Source organism: Ruditapes philippinarum, unplaced genomic scaffold (genome assembly GCF_026571515.1).
Source record: "Ruditapes philippinarum isolate M1 unplaced genomic scaffold, ASM2657151v2 ctg662_1_1_1_1, whole genome shotgun sequence".
NCBI lineage: Eukaryota > Metazoa > Mollusca > Bivalvia > Venerida > Veneridae > Ruditapes > Ruditapes philippinarum.
In genome coordinates this window covers 133403-156850 of record NW_026865029.1, presented here as the reverse complement: position 1 = coordinate 156850, position 23448 = coordinate 133403, and the positions used below count along the sequence as shown (strand labels likewise).

The 23448-nt window shown below is 33.4% G+C and overlaps 1 protein-coding gene across 1 annotated transcript in view; it reads right to left on the bottom strand.

Annotated features, from left to right (window-relative positions):
• Positions 1 to 571: 571 nt before the first annotated feature.
• LOC132727617 (uncharacterized) overlaps positions 572 to 23448 on the bottom strand; it is a 31604-nt gene continuing 8727 nt past the window's right edge. The window contains exons 4-20 of the mRNA XM_060713190.1: positions 23220 to 23348; positions 21149 to 21256; positions 18327 to 18486; positions 17575 to 17669; positions 17072 to 17228; positions 14690 to 14769; positions 11967 to 12095; positions 11520 to 11636; positions 6254 to 6487; positions 5715 to 5963; positions 5072 to 5308; positions 4426 to 4659; positions 3671 to 3913; positions 2993 to 3226; positions 2422 to 2667; positions 1596 to 1871; positions 572 to 1064 (exon numbers count right to left, since the gene is read on the bottom strand). Of these exons, the coding sequence (XP_060569173.1) occupies positions 817 to 1064; positions 1596 to 1871; positions 2422 to 2667; positions 2993 to 3226; positions 3671 to 3913; positions 4426 to 4659; positions 5072 to 5308; positions 5715 to 5963; positions 6254 to 6487; positions 11520 to 11636; positions 11967 to 12095; positions 14690 to 14769; positions 17072 to 17228; positions 17575 to 17669; positions 18327 to 18486; positions 21149 to 21256; positions 23220 to 23348 (3176 nt within the window). The 3' untranslated portion in view covers positions 572 to 816. The remainder of the gene's footprint in view (positions 1065 to 1595; positions 1872 to 2421; positions 2668 to 2992; positions 3227 to 3670; positions 3914 to 4425; positions 4660 to 5071; positions 5309 to 5714; positions 5964 to 6253; positions 6488 to 11519; positions 11637 to 11966; positions 12096 to 14689; positions 14770 to 17071; positions 17229 to 17574; positions 17670 to 18326; positions 18487 to 21148; positions 21257 to 23219; positions 23349 to 23448) is intronic.

Genomic DNA, 23448 nt, shown 5'->3' with positions numbered 1-23448 from the left:
AATGCTTATGCTATTTATTTATTAATTTTATTCATTCATTCATTCATTCATTCATTCATTCATTCACTTATATGTTGACAAAAATATAAATATCTATCTGCAAGAGGCAATTTTTGCAATTTCTAACATAGCATACATCCGCATAAAATGTATTCAAATACTAGTAGATTTTATTTTTCAACATAGCATTTTTATATGTTTCAAAGCTTTACAGAACGCTACATTTTAGGCGTACGAAATTAAATAAACATTTTCATAAAATTTATTACATTAACGATGCTGAATTTTCACCGTAGCATGTTATGGAGTCTCAAGTTATTTTTACAAATGAGCCGCGTCACGACAAAACCAAGGTAATGGGTTTGCGACCAGCATGGATCCAGACCAGCCTGCGCATCAGCGCAGTCTGATCAGGATCCATGCTGTTCGCTTTTAAACATTTTCTTTTAACAAGTAGAGAAACTGATAGCGAACAGCATGGATCCTGATCAGACTGCGCGAATGCGCAGCTGGTCTGGATCCATGCTGGTGGCATCTCCATTACGTTGGTTTTGTCGTGACGCGACTCAAATGTTTTTTTCCAGCATTGCATTTCATTGAATCTAAAATATTACACAAATTCGCATTATTTTTAGCAATGGATTACAACACCGCTATATTGTTAAACGTAGAATTTTACCTAAGAGTCTCAAACGTGTAAAACAAATTGCTACATTTAAGTAACTTTCATAGTGTGCTTTATAAGCTATGGTTATAATCAAACAGTGTGCCTGATTATTTAAATACATAATCATTTTCCTATTGTTTGGAAAAGCCTCACTTATTCGAACGTGCAGGTTGACTCCTGTCTTTTTTCTTTTGAATTTCAATAAGATCGTCAAAATCCTCAGCGTAAAAGTGTTTTAGGGAATCAATGGAAACCGAAGAGCAAATAACCTTAGATGTTTTCTTCTTGCATCTTGATAACCTCCTATACATACGTCGGAAGAGCCTCAACGTTTTCGGAAAATCCATTACTACAATGATTACTATGGCACTTGTTAAAACTATAACCCCTAACGATCCTGAAAAAAATAAAAAAATATTGATAAATAATGGAGGAAAAAATGAAAAAAGATCAAGATGTCCGACTTAAAAATAAAATATAGTTACATTAAAGTTAGTAGTACATATTTTTCGTCTTTACATATTTCTCTAGTACGTTTGTTTCTTTGTTTGCTTAAGAAGCCTTAGAAACAGTATTAAGTCCATTATCTACCGATGTTCTCGTAGCTTAGCATATGCCGTGCATTTGTCTCATTATTTACGCTCTGCATGTTGTGTGATATATTACTAATCGTCTTTTCTATTTCCAATTTTGTATTCATTAATATATTTGACAATTCATCAATAATAATATAATGTCAAAATTCAAATTAAATGCCTATCGTTCTCTCAGACTGTTTCAAATAAGATTTAGATAACTGAACATGGATGTTTATTTGTAGACATAATTGAAACGCTAGAACATTTTATACGACAACTACTTGATATTTTATAACCAGCGACGTATGCTTCCCCCCTTGTAAAACAATAAGCAGTTAAAAACAACCTACCAATAGCTATAGATTCTGGTCGATTATCTACAGCTGAATTGAGTTTTCGGTAAGCTTTCGACGTCGAATCTTTATCTATCTCAAGGGTTTCAATAAACTGGGTGACAATCTGTTCATTTGTCAAGTCATCAAAAGCTCCTGTACTGCATTGACATGCCATGATGAAGATTGGAGGTGGCTCGCAGTCAGTCGCTGTCGGGTAGATTTCCGAGAGATCTTTGCTGGTATGATTAGTGGAAGAATTTAATAAAGGAAGATTGGAGGCTGCTGACATATCTGTCAATATAAAATATGCGTTTTACATTCGACCGGAAACATTTGATGCAATACATTTGAGTATGTGCATTGCTTTCATAAAGCTATAATTCTTTATGCGTAGTAACTTGACCAAATAATTGTTTGGTAGGTTATGAAATGTGAATGTTGTGTTGTCAAGATTTTTCAGTAGTCTAGCATACTAACAGAGCAATATTAAAACAAATATCAGCCCCGCAAAAATTCATATACGTTTTGTCCAGTGACAATAGTATTTTACAAAAATTGATGGTTTGTTGTTGTTGTGTTCTTTCTTTTTCTGCCTGCTTGTTTGTTTGGGGTTGTTGTTGTTGTTGTTTTTATTCTATTTGTTTATTTTATGAATTATGATGAAATATATGATAAGAATATTACAATAAAATTAATCCAATGGATGACTTATTGTTATTGTTAGAACTTTTGGCCTCACCCTTTTGTATGAACTCTTGGAAGATTATGTATTGTAAAGTGTGTGTATATGAATGCAATACATGTTTTAAACAAAAATTGATAAAATCGAGCATTATCTTACAGTCTAAACAATACTTCCACATGAAAATATCGCCAGGCCTGGCATCTCTACCAGTGTAACAGTCACAGGTATGATACAAACATATTTCTTTCGACTCCAAATATGTAACTGCTCGGCAATTGTCATTGTCCAAACATCTTTCATAGCATATCTCTGGATACAACACCATATACTCTGTCATTGATGGTATTGTATCACATGTCCCCAAATACCCTTCTAATGTGTAAATTTCGAAAATATTGCAATCTGTAACGATGGATACAAAAATGTGTGATGCATTCTAAACCGCGGCTATTTTGAAATGTATTATAAAACTGTATTAAATACTAGTAATATCTTTTATTCCTCCAAAACTGAAGAGTGCAATACATAATTTGTTACTGACAAACATTTATTGCAGCAACTTAAGCGAAACTATTGTATTTTATGCGCTTCAAATTTCCAGATCTACAAAAAATGGAATAAGATATTAATCCAAGTAACATGAATAAAATTATTTTATTACCAAGGTTAATAAGCAAACTGTTTCATGTTTTCAAAAGTTGATGAGCTTGGTATAAAAAGCATTTACCATTATTACAAGAGTCTCGGTAGAATGTTGATCTGTATTGCTGACTAACATATGAACATTGGAAGAATTCGCATATCATATCACTAGGGTTGTACGATATCCCTTCACACTGAGTTTCCGAATTACTGGAAGCCAGGCACGATGATTCAGTCGTGTTAGAAAACTGGAAAGAGGACTGACAGAGTGATCCCGCTTGGCAATTCATGCAAATCTGTTCCACCGGGGAAGAGCAAGCTGAAAATTTCATGTTTTGATCAAACTATTGCCAAAGGTATTTGTTCTAATGCTAAAAGTATAAATAATTTGTTTAACTTACTGTTTTACTGTATTTATGCGATCCCTACGATGCAATACCGATTAAGAAAACACTATGTAGAAAATAAATGCAATTAAACAAAATCAAATTCCCTAAAATTAATGTTAAATATTCCAAATATTGTGTTTATCAGATAACATTTACAATGTATTTAAAAAGAAACTTCCAGACATAACTTTTCCTTTTAATTACATATATGAGGCATATGCAAAGCCTTGTAATTCTAGCCTTGCCACTACCATAAAGGAATTAATTATACGCAAATGCTCATGACTTTTAAAAGGTATAGTAATGTATGTGCCAATCTTTTATGGCTAGATAATCACGATCAATATAAAACATTGACAAAATCAAATATATACCGTTTTCTGTTAGACAATCCTTTATAAAGAGGACATCAACAGAGTTGTCGTCCGTTACAAAGTCTGCGCATGCGTGATAAGTACAGTTCCTGGTATTAAGGCTAAAGAGAAGCGATAGACAACCTGGTAAGTCCATGCAACGCTTTAGACAAAACTCCTCGTTAGCAACTCCTTCGTCATATTCGAAAGCTGTACAGTTTGGAACTGTCATCAATTTAGTTATCACTTCAAAATTGCGACATTCTAAATAAGATCAAATTATTCTGATCATTAAACCGTTCATAAAATACAAAATGTGCCGTTTAGCCTAAATTATGTTATTATCTTTGTTTTATATTTAGATCTGTATAAAAGAATAAGTTAACTTATAAGTACATTATGTCTCAGAAACGAGTAAATTTTCACTTCCGAAGAACTTTGTATCGTTTAAATAATGGTTTTAGGACATGTTAGATGCTTGTAACCTGAAGAAAGTAGCGCTTAATGTGAAATCATTTGTCATAATAGAAGGAAAATGTAAACAAAGTATTATTTTGAATTGTAAACAAAAAGCCTAATCAATAAAACTGTACTCATAAGCAAAAGATAGTTCAGATAATCGGTCAATGAAAAACCTTTTGGAAACTATTAAAGTACTGGGGGAAAATGAACCTTTAAAGAATTGATTACAAAGTGGTTACTAGTGTCATATCTGTATAAAAAACAATCAATATATATATATATACATATAAAGCAATATTTCAAACATTTTGTACCCGGATTCGTAGTTTTTCGCATCATAGTTGTACCTGGTCCCTGGATATAAGGTCTGTCACATTGATACTGCAGACACTGGTGCGAGTGTGGCTCGTACATGATATTTTCACAATCGGAACACGTGGTATCACAATCAGTATACAACACTCGGTTGGTCTGGTTTGACATTGATAAAGAGCACATATTCTGACAATTCTTACATGTCTGTATCTGGTCTTTGATTGGATCAAAATCTGAAATACATTCAAAACACGCCTTCCATCTATAGAAAGATGTGCTCGATTTTAACATCAAATCACGTATTATCATTATTATTATTATTACTACTATTATTATGATGATTATTATTATTATTATTATTATTATTATTATAACATGTATTTAATAATGAATGTAGTATAAAAAGTATATAGTCTATATGTAGCTAAATTGTTATATACATATGATTTCTTGTACTAACTGTTGTATTTTCTGAATTAATTATTTTCAGACAGTATGTATTCATTTTTAACGGTATCACGTTAAAAATTTGATTTAGAAATTTAAAGCCATATTCCAGTTGCTATTGTTTTAGCGTACAAAAGGTTAAAGCGCCTTGAAATTTGGTTCAAATATTAACGTTGGCTACTATTTAGAACAACAGACCTTCGTATAAGATACATTCCCTCTTCACAAATGTGTGACTAAGAGCTTCGGATTTATCTGTACAGGAGTGGTACCAACAGCGGAGTAGGTCGTCATCGTAGCTCACAGACCGGCACTGATCAATATCCAAGCATTTATCTATACAATATGCAAGATCAACTCCACCCTCGTCGTATCCTAACACAGGACATGTTCCATTATACCCGTACAATGTAAGTAACCTAAATATCGGACAATCTAAAACAAACAAACAATAGAGAAGACACGGAATCGAAACGTGCTAAAAATGTTTCGTATTTATTACATTTAGTAAAAGTTTTAACATTATTCATCAACAAATTGTCACGGTAAATCCTGTTTTAAGTTACGTATTTGCACCAAATTAATCCCCATAAAAAGAAGAGTACTATTGTTAGGAAAAAAAAACACTTTGTCATCAGAATATATAGGAGGATCAGAATTTTAGAGAAAAAAAATCAAGGTCAATGTAAAATCTAGTTATCTAACGGATTATGTAAGGTACACATACATGTATGTAGACACAAATGGCATAGTGTGCACGTTATCAATAAATTATATGATGGAATGTATATAAATTATTTTTCAGAAACAATGTTTGTGATAATCTAGGTTATGGTCTCACCGGAAGTAGGTGAACGACGGAATACAACGCGGTACATGTCTTCATCTTGTTCCACCAAAGTGCAGTTAATTAGAGCGCACGTGAATGTGCTTCCATCATACATAAACAGATCAGCAATGTCACCAGTGTTATTAAAATGAGCTTGACATTCCTGCCAGGTAGATACAAGTATCTCATTCACAGACATCTGACAAACCCAGTTTACGTTACAGCCAACACAGATTTGTTGATGGTCACGTGGTGGAGGTTCTATAATTATCATTAATAGTATTATTTTTTGTGTTTTGTTACAAATAAACAAAATAGAATAGTAGTTACTCCTTTGAATGAGAACGTTTACACAAATTTTAATGTGACGAGTGTTATTTCAGATTAATAGGAATCTATATTAGAAAAAGCAATGTCCTTTGAAATGGAATTACAACGAAATGTAGTCGTTTTTTACCTGAAAAACATAACAATTGTATTTTGAAGAATTTACGATACTGGTACATGCACTCGTAAATGTCAAAGGATTTTTATCAAAGTTGTCTCATTACCGTCATAAATGCATCTTTTCCACAAGAACTCGAGACCAGGTGTTTCAATATGATCCGTACAATTGTGATAATCACATCTTCCTGTTGTAGCATTAAACGTTGTACCTCTACACAAGTTCATGTCCACACATTTCTTTAAACAGTAGTTAATACTTAAACCACCCTCTTCACTGTGTATAATCTTACACGTTCCACCATAATCACTTAATTGGAATATCTCGAATTTTGGACAGTCTTAGATAGGAAATAAAGAACATATATTTTTTCAAAAATTAATGCAAATTTCTGTAAAATCATTGTACATATTGTACATTAGACCAAAACAAATAAAATGTATCAGTTCAATATGTTCTATAATGCAAGGAACAAATGCACTGTTAATTTTTAAGTTTACTTTTACATACATGTATTAAAAGTACTTTATAAGAGTATATGTAATGAAGATAAATACATAACCTGCATATGTAGTATATTTGAGAGACTCGACTTTGATATCTCTAACTGGTTATGTACAAATATGATTATAAAAATGTGATAAATGTTCATGGTTATTTCATATGAGAACATTTTAGAATTCAGTATATTAACTATCTATTTGGCATTTAAGAGAGTCATTCTTTCTTCAAACGCTTTAATTAAATATTTTGCCAGTCTTTATAATGATGCATATCCCTGGAAGATAATAAATCAACGAATTTAATCATATTTGGCCTAGTTCTTTTATGTCATTGATACAGAACTAGGCCAAATATGATAGTATATAGTATGATACATAACAACAAGTCATGCAAGACATATAAATTGATGTCGATGTAAGTGTATTATATATGATCTGATGTTTACATATAGCTGATAACAATGTTCTAGGCCAAAATTATATTATTTATCATATAGATATTTATACTAAATCACTAAGAACACTATCAATATTTTCAATTTCCATAAATATTATATCAGTTTATATAAATAACAGATTTCTATTCATTTTATCAATATTTGAAATACTTATTAAAAATGTGCTCGTTGTCCACTTATCAACAGTAACTTGTTTATTGAGCATTAAAAGATATACTATGCTCCTCTTTCGAATAAGTGAATGTATAATGTATAAAGTATGTTCGAAAACCTGCATTCCCTATTATCTATAACTTATCAAATTAATTTGGTCTATTCTTATAAGAAACTGTCACTTTTTTTATTGACAATTTGTAATCATTCTGTGATTACCTCTATAGTGAGTTTTAAATGTGACATATATTTTCTCTGCTTGTATTCAATTAATGTATATTTTACATTTCAGTTGTTTTTCAAATATCAAATTTGAGCATAATATATCTTTATGTAAGTAATATGGTGTGTAGAAGATAATATCTTTAAAGGTTTCAGAGCAATAAAACACGTGTTCGTTGCCTTGATGATAATTGTTCTCATATTTACTTTGTTATCACATTATCTTTATACAAAGATATTGTATTTATCTTTATATTGTCTTTGACCTATAAATACGAGGGCTGTTCGGGAAGTTCTGAGAATTGTTTTATAGCACACGTTGTAGTCGGGTTAGCGTAAATATAAAAATATACGCATTTATTTCAATATATGCTGTACTCTGAAAATATCATCATCATACACACAGAAACTAAAACATAATAAAAATAGTAAATAACCATATAACAAACACCCGGAGCACGCCGACGTCATTTGCAACGTTATGCGACGTTAAAGTTCATCGATCGTCGCACCTTTTCAACGTAGTCACCTGCAATTTCGATGCATTTCTTGTGTCGGCTGATCCACTTATTGTATGTTTTCACGTACCAGCTATCGGTAAAGGACGAGACTATAGCTTGCGTATACTTAACAAGATCGTCAACTGAGTCAAGGCGTTTTCCACGCAGCTGTAATTTGAGCTCCGGGAACACACGGAAGTCCATCGGAGCGAGGTCCGGGCTGTATGGAGGGTGCTCTAAGATCTCAAACCCCAAGAGGCTGATCTCTTACTGGGTAGATTCCTCTCTGTGGGCCGGCGCATTGTCTTGATGAAGTATGTTTCGGTCATGGTCCATGTGGGGCGCTTCTTCCGTATCGCGTTAACGAGATCCCGCCTCAGAACCTGTAAAACGCATGCGGTTAAAAATTTGATTTGCACTTATGTTACTCAAAACTTTTATATTTTAAATGTTTAATTTTTATAAATATTATATTTATAATATTATATGTTTATCAATAAATATGTTTTAAAATATATTATAATTAGAAATGTATACTTTTAGATACCTTTGAATAGTAAGCCTCCGTGACAGTTTGACCGTCCGGAACTCTGTGTTGCAGAATCATCCCATCCCGTGCCGGTCCATGAAGAAAATAAACATGTGTTTTCTCGCACTTTTCTGCATCCGGGCTTTCTTTGGGGGAGGTGTACGCGGGGTTTTCCATGCCGATGACATAGCCTTAGTCTCTGGATCAAAGTAGTGGAGCCAAGTTTCGTCAGTTGTTATTATTCTGTCTAAGAACTCATCACCTTCGGTGTCATAGCGTGATAGAAATGCCTGAGAGCATCGCACCCGACAATCCTTTTCATTGTCCTTTAGCAACCGTGGTACCCAACGTGCACTCACTTTAGACATACCGAGCTCTTTTGTAAGTATTCCGTGTACAGTAGAAACTGATACGCAAAGTTCATCTGCAATAGCTCTAACTGTCGTTCTTCTGTCGCAATTTATCATGTCTTTTACCGAGTCCTTAATTGAACATGCAACAACAGACTGCCGACCGCATCTAGGATCGTCTTTGATCGAGTTTCTTCCTTCTTTAAAACGAGCATGCCATCTATACACTGTAGCCGGACTGCTTTTCTTGTATTTTCCTGTAGAATTGATCATTTTCATTGTTTCTGTGGAAGACTTTTCCAGCGCAACACAAAATTTCACGATGCTTCGCAATACAACGTCACCTATCGACGTCAAAGCCTTGATAATGGCCGTGTTGTCACTCCGGTATTTACAACTAAACTCTGGTATTTCCGATTACGGTAAAAACTCTCAAGTAGGGTAACAATAATTGAATAATGATTATGAAATAGAATCTATACTAAAAGGAAAAATATCTTTTGGATGAAAAAAAAAATCTTTTGGATGATTTGACAAATTAATTTGCAATGTTTGACAACTCTTGTCTATGGTCTTTGAATTGGTCCTCTTGTATGTCTGACAGCAACAGTTCTTTTGTAAATACACTTATTCCTGTCTTTAGGAATATTTCTTTCTTAAGGTTTTCTCTTGATGTCTCGTACAGGGTACAGTCCTCTATAAAATGTGTTACTGTCTCCACTTCTCCACAATTACATAGACTTGTGTTTTAGCCCCAATCTTGTTCAAATAATCATTGAGGCAATATCCACTTTGTAGTTGAAGTAACTGTCTTTGGTTGCTCAAGCCATGGAAGTTAATTTTTTGGGGTTGTACTTGAGGCATGAGTCCATAGAGATGTCGGCCAGTTTCAACAATTTCCCACATTCTCTGCCATTTAATGCGGACTGATTCTCTAGCGGAGTGGCGAATGTCACTTAGACTTGTTACAAATAGTGAATCTTCTGTTTCCATTTCCTCAGCTTCTTTTGCTGCTTCTTTTGCAAGTCTGTCAGCAATGCCATTCCCTTTTATGCCAGCATGACCAGGAGTTCAATTAAAATTAACAGTAACAATTCAAGCTCTTTCCTCAACTGGAGTATCTCTGTTGACAGGAATTTGTGTGTCTTATTTTCCCAGCCAAGATCAATAATTCCAACAGCTGACTGACTATCACTAAGTATTTTTATCTTATTTATTTCAAATCTTCCAATCTCAGTAAGTAGGGCATGAAGTGTTATTTTAATGGCAACCAGTTCTCCTACTAGAAATGATGATAATTTTGATACTGGTTGTTTCAGTTCTATAACTTCTGTGTTTGGAAGAAGAATGCAGGCTCCAGCACCACAGGGACCTGGATTTCCTCTACAGGAACCATCAGTAAATGCTACAGCTGTTTTGGTATCTACATCAGATAGAAGTGATGAGATGTGTTGTCTCGCATCTTCTTCTTGTTTAAGAGTTCTTGATTTGGAGGATCCTAGATTGTTCCAATAATCTGGTCTGGTTCTAGATGGTTGCAGGTATTCAAGGTATGAAAACTCTGGTTCAATACTGTTCAGTGTGATGGTGGTTAATGATTTCATGTCCTCTACCTGTGTGAGCATGCAAAAGAATGGAGATTGGAATTTTTCTCTGACTTTTCCATACCTATCTTGACAGCTTTTAAAACTTTTTGCAATGTTTTGCCTGATATCTTTTGCCATTAATTTCCCACATTCTCGAACACTCAGTTCTTCTCGCCTCAAATCAAGTGGAAGAACTCCAGCCAATGCTTCAACTGCATCTTTACTGGCTGTGTTGTGTAGTCCGAGGCAGAAAGCTAAGCCTTTCCTTTGTATCTTGTCCAGGGGCTGACAGTTGGCAATCTGCCAAACAGGGACTGCATACTCCAATTGAGGTAGAACCAAGCTTGTATAAAGATTTATCATATTTTTGACACTGATCTTCTCTGTTTTGGCTACTGACGTCATGTTGTTTACTCAGTGGCTCTGGGCAACAACTTTAAAACAATGTTGATCCGTTGAGAATTTTAATAATGTTATGATATTTTCAGGAAATGACGTCATGACGTTCCGCTGCTGACCAGCGTTTTCGCGCATATTTTAACGTTATCAAAATTACGAAATATTATTAGTGTAGCGCGTTATACCTTTCTTTAGAGTCGGACTGCTCTGGTGCGGCGTTATAGTGTTGCTATGGTTACTGCTATTTCCGGCTATTGTTGTCTGATTCTATTCAATTTTAAGGAATAGTTCCGTGATATGCTAATCTTAGTATATGCAAAATATTACGTCTTAGAAACAAAAAATATAGAAGATATGACAAACTTCCCGAACAACCCTCGTATATATAAGCAGCGTCATGACAAACCAACATAATGGGTTTGCGACCAGCATGGATCCAGACCAGCCTGCGCATCCGCGCAGTCTGATCAGGATCCATGCTGTTCGCTATCAGTTTCTCTACTTGCTATAGGGTTTGTAAGCGAACAGCATGGATCCTGATCAGACTGCGTGGATGCGCAGGCTGGTCTGAATCCATGCTGGTCGCAAACCCATTATGTTGGTTTTGTCATGACGCGGCTCAAATTACGTTTAAGTGACCCATCAATAGTTATAAGGTATATAAAAACCTACCAGTATTACATGAAGCCCTGTACGATATACTTCCCATCTTTTGACGTACAAAAAAACTCTGATATCTGTTACACTCACTTTCAGATCTGTTATAAGTAACAACTACACTTTCGCTATCTGCAAAAATGTTGTTTGGAAATCAAATTAAATGGTCAAGCATTGAAACAACATTTTTTCAATGAATATTATATTTATATCTTAAGTTAGCACGATTGCAATTGTACTGTTCATTATCAAACTAAAAATCAAACATGAAATAGGAATGCCACTTGTTTAGTTGATGACACACTGTTAAAATCCATTTATGTAAAAGTCGGTATTGTTTTCTTTCCCCATTATTTGAGTAAAACGACCACAGGTTTGATATTCTAGTCATTTAAATACAATCTTATGCAAAACAGGTTGACTCAAGCCAGTTGCAATTTTGGCTTTGAATAAGAAACCTACCTGACTCCTTAATATCAAGACAGGTTGAAAAAAATGCTTTTCCACCATCAGAGATATATGCCTTATGACGGTGTGGCCCTGCCTCACAACCAATGCATGTTTGAATAATTTTGTCAGCTGGTGAACATTCTGTAAACAAAAAAAATGAATATTGTCTTTTTTGTAATGAGCCGAATGTATTTTGAATAGATTGATAGATTTCTACTAAATAATGATAGCGTTCAACACAAATATTGGAAGGTGCACTTTTGTTAGTGAAATTTTACTGTAATCCATTTGAATAAGGCAAATTGGGATAGTGTAGTGATCTATGCATCAACAGAACTCTTTGTAAATAAATTAATGACCTTGAAACCAAACAGAATTCTTTTCCGGGAGAATCGATACCCTTTAATGAAAGGAATTGTCAGTATACAAAATGATTTAATTTATAAAGTGACTGTTAATTTCTTACATTTTCATGAAAGTGGCTTAAACTTTTTTTAATAAAAGGCCAATTATGCACCAGATGGGATATCATTTTTATTTATCAAAACATTTTATTATCTTGTTACAGTTTCAAAAAAATATTACTCATGTTACATATAGATGAACTATCATTTGTTTCAGTTGTTATATTAGCAATTGTTATAAATATGGTATAATTATGGTGAATTAGTATTGTGAATGGAAGTCAAAATACTATTTTGTTAACATTTTGCTACCTTGATTGTTCAAAGATACTTTCTTCAGTTGTTTAACATCAAACTTTCTCTAACTAAATGATTAAAAATATTAAACACATGTTCCATATTTCTAAAGAATTGAAAAAATATGAATTTCTGAGGCATAATGTGCCTTTAATGACTGTCTTGTAATTATATTTAAACATAACAACCCTTTTGACACTACCTTGAAGTAGGTCAATCTCAACTTTAACTTGATTTTCATATCACTTTGATCTTTGTTGTAAAATCATTGAATTTTGCTAAAATTGGTCATTATTTGTTATCTACTTCAAACAAGTTTTTTATTTGTAACCTTTTCATTAAAAGATACATTACATAAAGAAAATTTTACTGGTGGATTTTTAAAATGTGACTTTGATTAATACTAAGCAAAACGACATTAGCATAAGACTGCCATGTTAAAAACTTAAATGTAACTGTATAACTTTGAAATAAGCATGATCTTTAGTGTCAAAGGATTTAATTCTGCTCCAATTGGCATTTAACTTTTTTATTACTAGATTTTTATTGCCCATTCTTGTGTATAACAAGCTTTTGGTAAATACCGTAAGGTAGGTCAAACTAAACTTGACATTGACCTAAACATAACCTTGTCCTGTATGCGAAAATTACTTTTTTCTAAAATTGGTTATAACTTTTTTTAATTAACTGACGGATTTAAATGACCGATACAAAAACAAAAGTTGTTTAATATTATATTGCCTAAAATACTTGAAGATAACATTCATAATTGGAACTGTACTATTAATCAAGAATCAGGCCGAAATGGCTCTGGTAGAAACAAATTAAGATTATATAAAACATTCAAGAATAACTTTGAAACTGAAAATTATTGTAAGTTCATTTTGAACAGGTCACACAGGGGTGCCTTAGCTAAATTTCGCAGTTTCACAGCTCCAATCGGTATAGAGCTAGGACGCTACAATGGTTTGCCAGTGGAACAATGATTGGCCTCCCACTGTCAAACTATTATAGAGGATGAAAAGCATGTATTATTATATTGCACGCTGTATGATTCCATTCGTAACAACTTGATTTGAAAAGCACAAATGCTAAACAATGCTTTTTTTATACCTTTTCAGACATTGATAAAGTAGGATATGTACTCTCTAATGCAGATACGTTATTTTAACTGCAAAAGCCTGTTTTAACATATTGAATAGAAGAAAACTAATTTTATACAACTGACATTATTTTAAATAACTTTTATGTGTTCTTAGATATACATGTACTATCTAGAAAATACCTTCGTTAATAATCTTCTACACCGGATTTTGATTAAATTTAACCACAATATTAATTTATATAAAGAATTTTTGGAGTAACTTTCCTTCCCCAGTATCTTAATTTACTTCAGTAGATCATTTTATCATATGTTCACAACTCTGGTTTAAATTAGCAAGGGTATTTTAGATTTTTAAATTTTTATATGTAAATAGTAAGTCAACCTTAAGCCTCTTGTAAATCTTATAGATTGTCAATGTGCATTTATATTGTATTTTATATGTATTTTAACTGTGTACATTGATGAGACTGTAATAAACTAATAAATTGGTGACTTGATTAATGCTTGGACAAATTAACACCTGCCATAGTATTATCAATTCAGGTGTGACATTGATCTTAACATGATATTTACAGTGAAAGCAAATTCAACGAATTTGCGAGAAAGGCCGCAATTTTGTTATAAATAAAACAATTTGACTAACAACCACCTAAAATTTTGCGGTCAATGCAATTTGTATGGTAAAATGGAAATGACTTTGACTCTTATATTTAATTATTGAATTTAATATTGAAATTTCTTTTCCTTTTTTCCTTCTTTTTTCTCCAAATCCTTCTTATCAATACATGTAAATGAATTATACATATAAGGACATCACTTTTGACTACCCTTCATGCAAAAATTTATTAAAGTTTTGCAAATCTTAGTAATTTATCTACATAATTTACTTATATGTGGATGCAATGTTAACGACGACACAAATAACTTACCTGGTCCATCTATACATCGCCGTGAAATAAACTGAAACTTAGAATCCTCTGTGTAGTCAGTGCAGTTATGGAATATACAGCTAAAACGAGCAAAATATATTTTGTTTATGCCAGGATATATTTTGAAAATGAAAATAAATAGAGGTATAAAGTTGATTAGCAAATTTTCATTATCAGCAAAAACAAATATTCTGTATTCTGTTCTGTATAATAAGAAGTCAACTGCCCTGTAATTATGAAGTTTGATACATATTTTAGAAAACGTTATTCTGTCAGCAATACAGTAACTCTAATTATACTATAAAACGTGCACACTTTACACAAATTTAACATACAAATATCAAAAATTGTTTTATCCTATCTTTCATGTTATTTTAACTACCACCTACAATATATTGCCTTAAAACTTCGTTGCATAATTAAACGAATATAGAGAAAAACAGACTCACTAAAGAAAACCCAACACGGCAATATTGAAAATGTTTCAGACTCGGTTAAATAGTAATTGAGCCTGTTCATGGACGGTACTGGAAAGTGCAAGTAACCGTCCACGCCCCCTTGCACCGGCTTAAGCAGAATTCAACATTTAAACACGAAAATGGTGTAATTTGTATTTGGAAACATCCACAGTTAACTGTGGCAAACATAAACATCTGTACATGAGTATATATCATTAGAATGAAATAAATAATATAGCAAACTTAATGATGTTGTCTATATCATTTACATCTGTAGAGATAATTTCAATGGAGTTTGATAATAAAGTTTGTTAAATCAGAGAAATCAGCAATCATTCAGAATATCTATTTCAATTGTGCAAAATGACCCCTAAATGAAATGCGTTATAACAGTTTGAAATTGAACTGGGCTGCAAATCGTACAAAAAAAAACAATTGTTCGATTTACTTTTTGTAATAAGTATATTTATTTCCCATCGTTTCTACATATTTATCAAATTTATGTATCAGCTACGACCTAAAATTTCGATTTTTTGTTTTCTAGGCCATTGGACCCTGGTAGAGTACCTATAAGGGGATTTGGTCCATAATTGAAGATGTAATACAATAAATAAAAACGTCGATAGTATTGAGTATCAGACATAACAACAAACCATGAAAGATTTATGCATTGATGTTGTTGACAAGTGTGAGATAATGATCTGATATTACATACATTTGAATAACAGATAATAAAATGTTCTAGAACAGAATACTATAATTCATTACAAAAATGTTAATACTAAATCATATTAAACTTTATCAACATTTTTTTCTAAAAAGTATTTTATAAGTTATACATTTCTATTGTTTTTATTATCAATGTTTGAAATATGTACTTATAAAATATAAAATGTGCTCATTTTAGGCCAATCCACTTTAATATCTAAAGCAATAGCATCTTTAATATCTAAAGCAATAGCATCTTTAATATCTAAAGCAATAGCATCTTTAATATCTAAAGCAATAGCATCTTTAATATCTAAAGCAATAGCATCTTTAATATCTAAAGCAATAGCATATCGATTACAATAGGAAACAGTATGCTACACATTTAAAAGGCTAGAAAAAAATCCATAGTTGCTATAAAATATGATAGACAAGATCAACAAGAGAGCGGCGCAACCACCATACGATCCAGCAACAAGAGCCTATAATGTACGCAACCCCCACATGATCCAGCAACAAGAACCTTTAATGTACGCAACCCCCACATGATCCAGCAACAAGAACCTTTAATGTACGCAACCCCCACATGATCCAGCAACAAGAACCTTTAATGTACGCAACCCCCACACTATCCAGCAACAAGAACCTTTAATGTACGCAAGCCCCACACTATCCAGCAACAAGAACCTTTAATGTACGCAACCCCCACATGATCCAGCAACAAGAACCTTTAATGTACGCAAGCCCCACACTATCCAGCAACAAGAACTTTTAATGTACGCAACCCCCACTCTATCCAGCAACAAGAACCTTTAATGTACGCAAGCCCCACACTATCCAGCAACAAGAACCTTTAATGTACGCAACCCCAACATGATCCAGCAACAAGAACCTATAATGTACGCAATCCCCACACTATCCAGCAACAAGAACCTTTAATGTACGCAACCCCCACATGATCCAGCAACAAGAACCTATAATGTACGCAAGACCCACACGATCCAGCAACAAGAACCTTTAATGTACGCAACCCCCACATGATCCAGCAACAAGAACCTATAATGTACGCAACCCCCACACGATCCAGCAACAAGAACCTATAATGTACGCAATCCCCACACGATCCAGCAACAAAAACCTATAACACAATAAAGTACAAAAACCTATAAAGCTATAAAACAATGTATATGCTCGCTCAAATCCAAACTTAGATTACCTTTCTGAAGAAGCATGGAAGCTTACACCTCTGCAATTAGTCATGTCAAGACATTTGTCCATACAAAACACCATATCAACACCTCCGGATAACGTCTTCATTTCTGGGCAGGTACCTCTGTGTTTTTTTAATGTTAGTAGTTCAAATTTAGGACAATCTGCCAAATAGATTCAAGCGAAGTACTTTAATTTTCGTACTAGTTATTTTGCTATGTAAAAGTTCATTTATTAATAAAATATGGGGAATTTACTGTAAATAGTGGTTAACGCTTTTTGTGTTATTCCTGGTGTTGGTGTAAATGTCATAGTTTTTGTACTCTTGTTTGTGTTACGTAATGTCTCACTTCATGTGTTATAGCACCATGTAAATACATTATTCTTTATTCCAAAATAAATCTTATCTTAAAATTGTCATATCAAAACCATTTTATATTGTGTCAGATTTAAACAAATAAAATTATATTATGACTATCAAAGGTTTATCTGAAAGAAGTAGTAATTCACCTGTTGTGTTAGATTTCCGAAAGACCGTTCTACCGATTGATTGATCTACGAATGTACACTCGAATCCATAATAATGACTATACCACGGGGCATACCTAAAACAAATGAAGTAATATAGAGATGATCAAGTCAAGATTTATGAGCTATGCCTACGGCTAAAAAGCTGCAATATTTTTTAAAACTTTTTTTGACAATTCTAGCTTTGTTCCGTACACATGGTGGCCTGTCACGTGATTTGTAACGTTATGTAAAATGTAAACAAGGCAGAAAATTTGGAATATTTAATATTGAAATATAAAGGTGTCATTTTACGAAGATGCTTTTATACCCTCATATTTACAAAACCATTCCGTAACAATTCGTATAATAGACCACCGTGGTACAATGGTAATAAATTTACAGCACTGGCGTCTATGTTTTTGCCCTTACTCGGAACAGGCTTTCCTAGATAACTAGCTAGTAATCAATAAATTCACAACGAGTGACCGACTACTCATCCCACATGAGGTGAGAGACAAATTACTATTGATAATATTCAAAGTTCGAGATGAATTTTGAGGAAATATTTTTTGCCTCTTATGAGGATGAAACAAGAAGACTATCAAAAAATAAGGAAAGGGTTCCAGTTCAAAGACATTCTACTTATAAGTATATTTATGAATCGGAGTAAAATAGGTTGTTTCTTTTAAAGGCAAGATAATTGTCTTATCTTTTTATCTGTGAATTCAAGCTATACTACCAGAATTGCTTACCACATCTGATTTATAATTGTATTGCCTACTAGGTCGGTTGATATGTCGTAGGTAAGAGGCTTAAGAAACTGGAAAGCGATTGAAAATTTTGCGCAATATGGATCAGCAGTCCTGCAGTTCACGCATTCTTGAAGGGAATTTCGTATACAAGCTGGTAGATCTGAAATAGGACAAATTTCACTCAGTGTAAGCCCAAGAAATGGCTTGTTTATACGTCGAGGCCTGTAGAGCTTTTAGATAAATTAAACATGTCAGACTTTGGCATATATTTGTTTTGATTTTGATGTGATTTAAAATTAACAAATACACGTCATACATGTTATCTTAGATCGCTTCAGACCTTGCAATGCCTATGGCTCCGCGGCAGTCCGCTCGGACTTTTCGCGTATTAGACTACATGTGCATATTTAAAAGAAAATCAAACTTCTTGAGATACTTTGCAAGCAGACCATTCGGGCGTGCTCTTTGAGATCGATATTGGTGTGAGTGAATGAATGAATGAATGAATGAATGAATGAATGAATGAATGAATGAATGAATGAATGAATGAAATTGGAAAATATAACATCTTTGTCCCTTAAAAATTTTGTTCATTTGAACAAAGCATTCCACCAAAGTCCTTTCACGAAATGCATATCAACATATTTACAATACGATATTTCCATAATAAGCATTTCGCACATACGCCATTCTGCGTAGGGCAAAAACGCAATAACGATTACTACAATTTATTATATATTTAAAGGCTTTATAGACGTGATTACAAGTTATGTCACCAAGAAAACATTAATTTTGGTAAGACTTAAAACAATAAGTATTTTAAACGTTAATTGCATCTATAACAGAAACTATGAGGGAATAACAATGCAATGGAAAGAAACGCATGTACCAAAGTAGTCTTCTTAAAATATCATTAGACGACTTTTCCATCAGTTAAATTAAAAGACCATGGTGTTGAAGATTACATTTTATTATCCCTGTATTACATAATATTTCACAATTTATATTGTACACTTCCTTTGAATAAGTTGATTGGCAAGGCTGTAAGTCCCAAACAGATTGACACGTTGTTTATTTCCAGGTAGTTTACAATGTCATTCAACCGATACTTTTAGTACCATGGCCTAGTTAATCAGCAAAAAAAATAAAATCGTAGTTTAAGTCACTTTTACACATACTGTTCTTATCTCATTTATGTTTATTATTGTGTGAAGTGACAAATAGTGTGACGTGCATTTACATATTTTACGAGGAACCGGTGTTATTTCACTTATCTACTACCTATTTTTGAAAAATTATGTACATATATTTATGTGACTTAAAAATTTTCTGTTTGGCATCAGTTGGATAAAGGATAAAATCAGGTAAACTGAAAATTTAAAATACATTTTCACGAGTTCTGATTTTTTTAAGAATGATAATTAATCTCGATTTCATATATTATTAAATTTTCTTTAGTTTTTATATGAACCATTTCAAAACAATTAAGTTTACCTCTTTATTTGCCAATAGATATATTTCCATTTTTTACAACAATATAAATGTCAATGTCAGGGGGATATCTTAAATAATCTTTGCCATGTCTTTTTATGGCAAACTTGGTCACAAAGCTATAAAATAGAGAAAAACAGAATCCGCAAAGAAAGCCCAACAATGTTGCAGGCTCGGTTTGATTGAGTCTGTTAATTGACGATACTGAAAAGTGCAAACTACCGTCCACGCCCCATAGCACCGGCTTAAGCAGAATTCAACATTTAAACACGAAAATGATTAAATTATGAATTTAGAACATCCGCAGATGTGCTCACAAGGCGGTTATCATGGAACCTTCAATGTGACACAGTAGTGCCAGTCCATGAAAAGCAGCGTATGGTCCCCAAGTAAAGGAATGCGTGTGCCCTAAACGAGAAAACAATGGGTGGAACTAAATAAAATGGAATTTTGAGAGGGGATCCGAGATTATAAAACTTGCATATCACAGATAAGACGTCAAAAGACTTTAAAAAGCCGGCAACATATCCTAAGGGTGATTTAATATACAGTTTTCAAGTAGGTATACTAGAACGACCAAAGTTGAAAATGCCCAAAAAAAGAAACAAAAAATACCATATAACATGTATACACAACAATTATGTCGTGCTGAACGATCTTCAAGGATAGAAAATATAACATCTTTGATTAAATGTATGTGGAGACCTTTTACAGTCGCCACACGGTACAAATAACCTAATGTGACCATAAAATAGAGAGAAAAAAAGAATCCCTAAAGAAATTTCAACATGTCAAACTTGAAAATATTGCAGGCTCGGTTTGAATGAGCCTGTTAATGGGCGATACTGGAATGTGCAAGTTACTGTTCAGGCCCCCTACCACCGGCTTAAGCAGAATTCAACATTTAAATTCGAAAATGGTTATATTATTAATTTCGAACATCCGCAGATGTGCTCACACGGCGGTTATCATGGAACCTTCAATGTGACACAGTAGTGTAATTCCATGAAAAGCGGCGTATGGTCCCCAAGTAAAGGAATGCTTGTGCCCTAAACGAGAAAACAATGGGCGGAACTAAATAAAAGAGCATCTTTTATGTTGTTTTTTTTTTTGTAAAAAGCTATTAATTTTTCATAACAACGGACTATACTTCACTATTTCCTGTCTGTATTATAAAACGTTTACTTTTAGATCAATACTATCTAACTTCATTTACTAGATATACAAACACAGCAAACAATCCAGTCTTTAGGCAGATGAGATAGATAATTATGCATTTTTCTCGTAAAAATATATTCATTTACTTTTCTTAAACTCAGTCAATTTCTTACCGCTTAAACAATGTATTTCAGTGAATGTAGAGTTGGTAAACGGTTCCTTTCCTGAGCATGAGCTGCCGTGTAAGTTACATTCCTTAGTTCCACTGTTGTAAGACGCACCTGCAATTTATTTTTTAGTAATTTAAAAACAAATGGATATGATTAAAGATGATCACAATATTTTATATAAACTATAGCGTTGTTTGTTACCATAACAAGTCAAATGTGTTAAGTTGTACCTCTGCCAAGCAGAGACATGATTAACTAATAATTGAAGTGCACAGTTTCCTAACAGTGACAAGATAAACTAATGATTGAAATTGTACAGCAGCCAAACATCGACAAGATAAACTAATAATTGAAGTTGTACAGCAGCCAAACATCGACAAGATAACCTAATAATTGAAGTTGTACAGCTGCCAAACAGCGACAAGATGAACTAATAATTGAAGTTGCACAGCAGTCAAACATCGACAAGATAACCTAATAATTGAAGTTGCACAGCAGTCAAACATCGACAAGATGAACTAATAATTGAAGTTGTGTAGCTGCCAAACATCGACAAGATGAACTAATAATTGAAGTTGTGTAGCTGCCAAACAGAGGCAAGATGAACTAATAATTGAAGTGGTGTAGCTACCAAACATCGACAAGATGAACAACTAATAATTGAAGTTGTGTAGCTGCCAACATCGACAAGATAACCTAATAATTGAAGTTGTACAGCAGTCAAACATCGACAAGATGAACTAATAATTGAAGTTGCACAGCAGTCAAACATCGACAAGATGAACTAATAATTGAAGTTGTACAGCAGTCAAACATCGACAAGATAACCTAATAATTGAAGATGTACAGCTGCCAAACATCGACAAGATGAACTAATAATTGAAGTTGCACAGGAGTCAAACATCGACAAGATAACCTAATAATTGAAGTTGTACAGCAGGCAAACATCGACAAGATAACCTAATAATTGAAGTTGTACAGCTGCCAAACATCGACAAGATAACCTAATAATTGAAGTTGTACAGCAGCAAAACATCGACAAGATGAACTAATAATTGAAGTTGCACAGCAGTCAAACATCGACAAGATAACCTAATAATTGAAGTTGTACAGCAGTCAAACATCGACAATATAACCTAATAATTGAAGTTGTAAAGCTGCCAAACATCGACAAGATAACCTAATAATTGAAGTTGTACAGCAGTCAAACATCGACAAGATGAACTAATAATTGAAGTTGTACAGCAGCCAAACATCGACAAGATAACCTAATAATTGAAGTTGTAAAGCTGCCAAACATCGACAAGATAACCTAATAATTGAAGTTGTACAGCAGTCAAGCAGCGACAAGATGAACTAATAATTGAAGTTGTACAGCAGCCAAACAGCGACACTATTAACTGATCAAATGCAAAATAGGGACAAGATAAAATACTTATAAAACTACAGTGGCTGCCATTTATCACAACGAGATCATTCAAGAATAATAATATTTGTCAACTGTTGCGGTTCGGATCGGAATATTCGTCTCGTGGGGACCCGCCCTTTGGGCGGTAACGAGGCTTGCTGAGTGACCGCTCATGGGCGGGTTCCTGAGTGACGGATATTCCGAACCGCAAACGTATGTCAGATATTTTTTCTTGCATATTTTGCCATATTATTTCATATTTAAAATGGTTTACCTCAATATGATATATGTTCATGGAAATTAAAGTCATTTCATCCATAACTATTTTCACACAATATCGTATGAACTTACAACTTAAATAAACGGCGAAATGACGTCATCCTTAGCACATATTTCCCTTCTTAAATGACGTTATTTTATCGCGGTTCATACATAAAATGCGCTAAAATTACGTTGTATGGTACGCGACTCATCTGGCACCCCCCATGCCAGACGAAATTTCCGGCATAGGTGAAACTCACGGAAACGCCAGTATGCTATGCAAGAACAACAACTGAAACAAATATTCTACAATGACTTTTTGTATTTTAACATTGTTAACTCGGTATGATTTAAGAGCTATGTTTTAATCTACTTCTGGGAGATAATGAAATGTCCATTACTTACCTCTACAAGAAAACGTTTCTAGACATAGTTCTAGACAGTAAGCCTTGGTATAAACGTTACTCACTGTGGATAATGCGGAACAACTTGCCCTATATCCAGTGTGAACATAAATTTCAAACTCCAGGCAATCTGAAAATAGACTACTATAGTATATCAAATTAATACAGATAAACGACAATCAGCGTCAATACCTGTTAGTACACAGTATCTACACATTATCATATTTTGC